The sequence below is a fragment of the Pygoscelis adeliae genome, unplaced genomic scaffold (genome assembly GCF_000699105.1).
Source record: "Pygoscelis adeliae isolate BGI_AS28 unplaced genomic scaffold, ASM69910v1 Scaffold467, whole genome shotgun sequence".
In the NCBI taxonomy this organism is placed as follows: Eukaryota; Metazoa; Chordata; class Aves; order Sphenisciformes; family Spheniscidae; genus Pygoscelis; species Pygoscelis adeliae.
In genome coordinates, this window is record NW_008825253.1 from 275165 (window position 1) to 279442 (window position 4278).

General features: G+C 59.1%; 1 protein-coding gene across 1 annotated transcript in view; it reads right to left on the minus strand.

Annotated features, from left to right (window-relative positions):
* Positions 1-2255, minus strand: part of SLC9A3R2 (solute carrier family 9, subfamily A (NHE3, cation proton antiporter 3), member 3 regulator 2) — a 39225-nt gene extending 36970 nt beyond the window's left edge. The window contains exons 1-2 of the mRNA XM_009329400.1: positions 2241-2255; positions 1-91 (exon numbers count right to left, since the gene is read on the minus strand). The exon at positions 1-91 is cut by the window's left edge and continues 155 nt beyond it. Coding sequence (XP_009327675.1) covers positions 1-91; positions 2241-2255 — 106 coding nt within the window. The remainder of the gene's footprint in view (positions 92-2240) is intronic.
* Positions 2256-4278: the final 2023 nt, after the last annotated feature.

Sequence of the window (4278 nt, forward strand, 5' to 3'; positions counted from 1 at the left end):
TCAGGCGCAGGCTGCACAGATACTCGTCCGTCTCCTTGTCCACCACGAGCAAGCGCGTCTCTGTCTCCACGGCTTTGATGCGCTGCACAACCTGGAAAGGAGAAGAACAACTGAGCAGAAACCCAGGGACCTCCCAGCTGTGGCAGGAGCTGGACCATCAGCTCCCCCACACTCTCCTGCAGCGTCGGTCTTGCTGCAGGGTGCAAGTTTGCTGTCACGTCCAGACATCAGTGATGGGGGAGAAGGGCAGAGCGTGGCTTTGGGGGACCCCCAGGATGGAGTGCCTGTTGCCTGCAGCCCCGGGTGAGGATGGTGATGGCTCTTTCTACTCCATGTCCCGCAACCCACATGACAGCTCTGCCCAGAGCACCCAGGATCACCCGCTCTGCTCAGACAGCAGCTTTCAGAGGCTGCTTCATTGACCCCCGAGCATCAGAAACCCTGCTGCCTGGTTTTGCCCCTTAGGGGGACAACACAGTCTGTGCCACCAAGCAAACAGTCCTGCACACCCTCATTTCCTTTATCTGGGGCTTCTTCCTCCCCCCATAATAAGGGCAGGGTGGAGAGCCGGGGTGCACAGGGAGGCACCGAGCACCCATGCAAGCATTCGGTGCCTGGGTTGCCTTTGCTGGGTGCTTGCCACTGCCCCGGTGTACCAGCTACCCCACCCCCACCCCAGGTGGATTTATGAAAGAAACAACCCGATCTGCACATTCATCCCCAGTCCGTGCTAGGGGCCAGCAGAGATAAGGGAACCCAGTGCTGGGAGCGGGAGACGGGCCCATCCCTGCTGGGATCCAGCTCCAGACAGCGCTGAATGGGGACCATTGTCCTGCCGCTGCCCGGCTCCTTCGCGGGGATCGGTGACTGGCAGAGGCTCTGAAAGGAGCTCGCAGTGTCGGCACGGCGGGGAGAGCCAGAAGGAGCCGATCCCGGCCATGGCCGGGCAGGGGGGGGTAAATCACACCAGGGTGGGCTGTGATGGAAACGGGGCAGATCTGGGACATGCACAGCAGCCAGGCAAAGGGAAACCACCTCCAGACTCTCTGCCAGCAGCTGCAGAGGGCTGGGCCACCTCCTCCCTGCACAGGCCTTCATCCTGAGGAGGAGGAGGGGTGGTATCGCTGGCAATGCTGCTCAGAAGCCATCCCCAGCCATGGGGTGACCCTGAAGACCACAGACCCCCGACCCCCCGGGCATGCCAGGAACCCCCCAAAGCAGCGCTGGGCTTTCTTACAGGGCTCCTGCTCTGATCTAGGTCACACTGGCCAGACACACTGCAACCGCCAAGGTTATAAGCGACAAACGAGCCTAATGCGCAATTAGCTAGCATTTATTTACTCCCCTGCAAGCTCCATTCAAGGTCAGAGCCGGTATCTGCAAATGAAAAAAACAACCAACAAGAAATTTATAGACTGCAGACAAGGCTGCTTGTCCTGAACCAACTAATCTGCTGCAGGCTGCAGCCTCCGTCTCCACACGCCGCGCTGGGCAGCAGCGTGCCCAGGACTCCCATCTGTAACAGGCCTGAAGGGTGCTATTCCATCAAGCCCCTGAAAATCCATCTGCTCCCTTTCAGATCTATTTACACGCAACATCAGACGGTGCTGCCGATACCGGCAAGGCAGTGCCTGTGCGAGGCCACTTCCCCAGAGGGGACCTGGGAGCAGGCAGCTAACATGCGGTGGCAGGAGATGCAGATGGGCAACACGTGCAGGCAGCGTGCAGCAGAAACACGCTGGGTCCCACACAGCATCCCCCAGTCCCCGCAGTTTAACTGTGCTGCCCTAATGCCTGGAGCACCCAATCACTGGCAGGGAGCAGGGTCCCGCAGACCACAACGAAATGCAGAGGGACCACAGAAGCACCCTGACCTGCCACAGCTCTGCACGGCGCTGGCAGGGCAGGACAGGCAAGCCGTCCCCCCCCACCAGCGGGGGGCGGCGGCCAGCGGGGAGCAATGCCGGGGCCCTGCCTGTTGCCAAGCTCCCCGACAGCGATATAGTAAGCATCTCCCCGGCCCCACGAGTGCCAGGGGCTGAGCCAGGCAAGGATGGAGAGCAGGCACAGAGCAGCTCCTCGCCCTCTCCCCATTAGCAGGAACGAGCAGAAGGGGCTCTCTGTGACAAACTCCCCGGGCAGCAAGTCACTCTGGGGACAGAGGAGCGAGGTGGAAGGCAAAGCAGCAGCCGGACACACAGTGAGGTCCTGCCCAAGGCGGGCAGAGCCCAGCACCCTACCCGTTTCCGAGCCATGGTCACAGCCTCGAGTCCGCAGCTTTTCTGAAGACGACACAGCCTCTCCTGCGCATCTGGCACGTCAGGACCTTCTCAGCACCGGTCCCAGCCGCATGATTTCCGCAGCTCCACCCAAACAGACTTTCACCCCCAGCTACACCAGCACCAGCCCAGCAGAGCCAGCCCGGGCCCTTCCACCCTTGCCAAACACCAGCTGCCCAGGAAGGATGCTCATGGTGCCACTGGGAACAGCCCAGTTCATCCCTCCTGCTCCGAAAGAGATGCTTCTGCCCATGCACTGCACTGCCAGCCTCAGCAAAAGGACCTGGAGGCTTTCCTGCATCGCCTTTTAACAGCGCAGTCTGATCACCTTTGTGCATGCCACACTAGTGCGGAGACACCAGACAAGGAAGAATGGGTCTTATCTGAAAACCACACATCTCCAGGGAGACCATTACTCCCCGTCACGACCCCCAGAAACACCGTTTTGTGGTGCCATACAGTGGACCCAAGCCAGGCGGAGGCTGGCCAGCCGGAGCTCAGCCCCCATGGCTGCAGGGCTCCAGGACAAGCCACCCACCAGCTGATCCCAGGAGAGGCAGCGCCCAGCTCCTACCCCCCACGTGCTTCGGGCACAGCGTGAGGGCAGGAGCCCACTGCTCTGCCCCACACACCCACTGCCCGCCCGGGCGAGGAACCGAGGAGCCAGGATGCAATTTTGCATCCAAGACATGAAACACCCTGAGAACACGTTCTGCCTTCTCTCCTTGGGTAAGGCCAGGAAAAAACGGAGAACAAAGACACAAATGCCGCCAGCTTCAGCTCGAAACACAGTTACACCCAAACAGCAAGGCCTTGTTTGCTGCAGGCTCCGTCCCACCGCAGCTTCAGATGCACATGGAGAAGTGTTACTTGTTCAAGGTTGGGGACCTCAGCAGCGCAAGGAGAGGCCGCGGCGAACCGGCTGCTCTAACCCACCGGCAAAAAACGCCGTGGCATGCCCTTCCCACAGTCCATCAGTGCTGGGTATTTTGTTGGGGGGTGGAAAGAGGTTCTTTGCTGTTTTGAGGCAATAGGAAGGGCGATCCCAGAGGGTGTCCTGGGGCAGGGCTGCTCCTGCTCACACCACCTGCACACTCACACACACTAATGCCACCACAGCAGGAACGCAGCACAGCTGTGAGCTCCACGACACCCCAGGTGGGACACTGTCCCATTCACCCCTCTGCAGCAGGGAGCGAGCGCCAGGGCTGAATCCTGCCTCCGCCAGCAGCAAATGGAAGACAGGAAAATTTCTCCCATTTCACTTGACCTACTAGAAAACCCCTGCACATTTCAAAGAGACAGCTGGCTGTCCCAGCTCCGCTATCACCCATCCCCAGCATCCCAGTTTCAGCAGGGAGTTCTGATGACTTCCAATACGACGCAGCTCCTTACAGGAACACGGGCCCTCCTTTCTCCCCAGCCAGATCAAAGATGTGGATCCTCCTTCAAGGGTTTTGAAATCACATTCAAGACAAACATTAACTTTTACACAGCTGGCGCAGATCATCAAAACAGGCTCAATTAGCCACGAAAACCCACCAAGCCCAGGGAGAGGAGTCCACAAGGCTTCACTGGAGCCACCTGGGCTTGCCATGACACCCTGAAAGGCTCTGCCTCACCTCAAGCACATCAACATCCACGCCTGCCCACGAACCCGCAACCCCTGCCGGGTCTGTGAGCTACACGAGGCACATCCCTGCTCTGCCCCCATACAGCGCTGGCAGCTGGGACCAGCCATATGTTTTAAGTTACTAAAGCTCTAAACCCTGCAGAGCCCCCCGAGCCATTAGGCAAAGGGGCACATTCAGCACTGTGCCCCTGCCAGGCTCCGTGTCTCCGACAGGACGGGAGCAGCTTAAATCTCACTGCTTGTTTTTTTGGACTAAACTGTTTAACAAACACAAGTTTCAGTTTTATAAGCAGAAAATGACACGGCCTGAAGCGTGCAGCTTCTGTTACAGAGCTGAGAAAGAGCTCGCCTAGACCCCGCCACCCG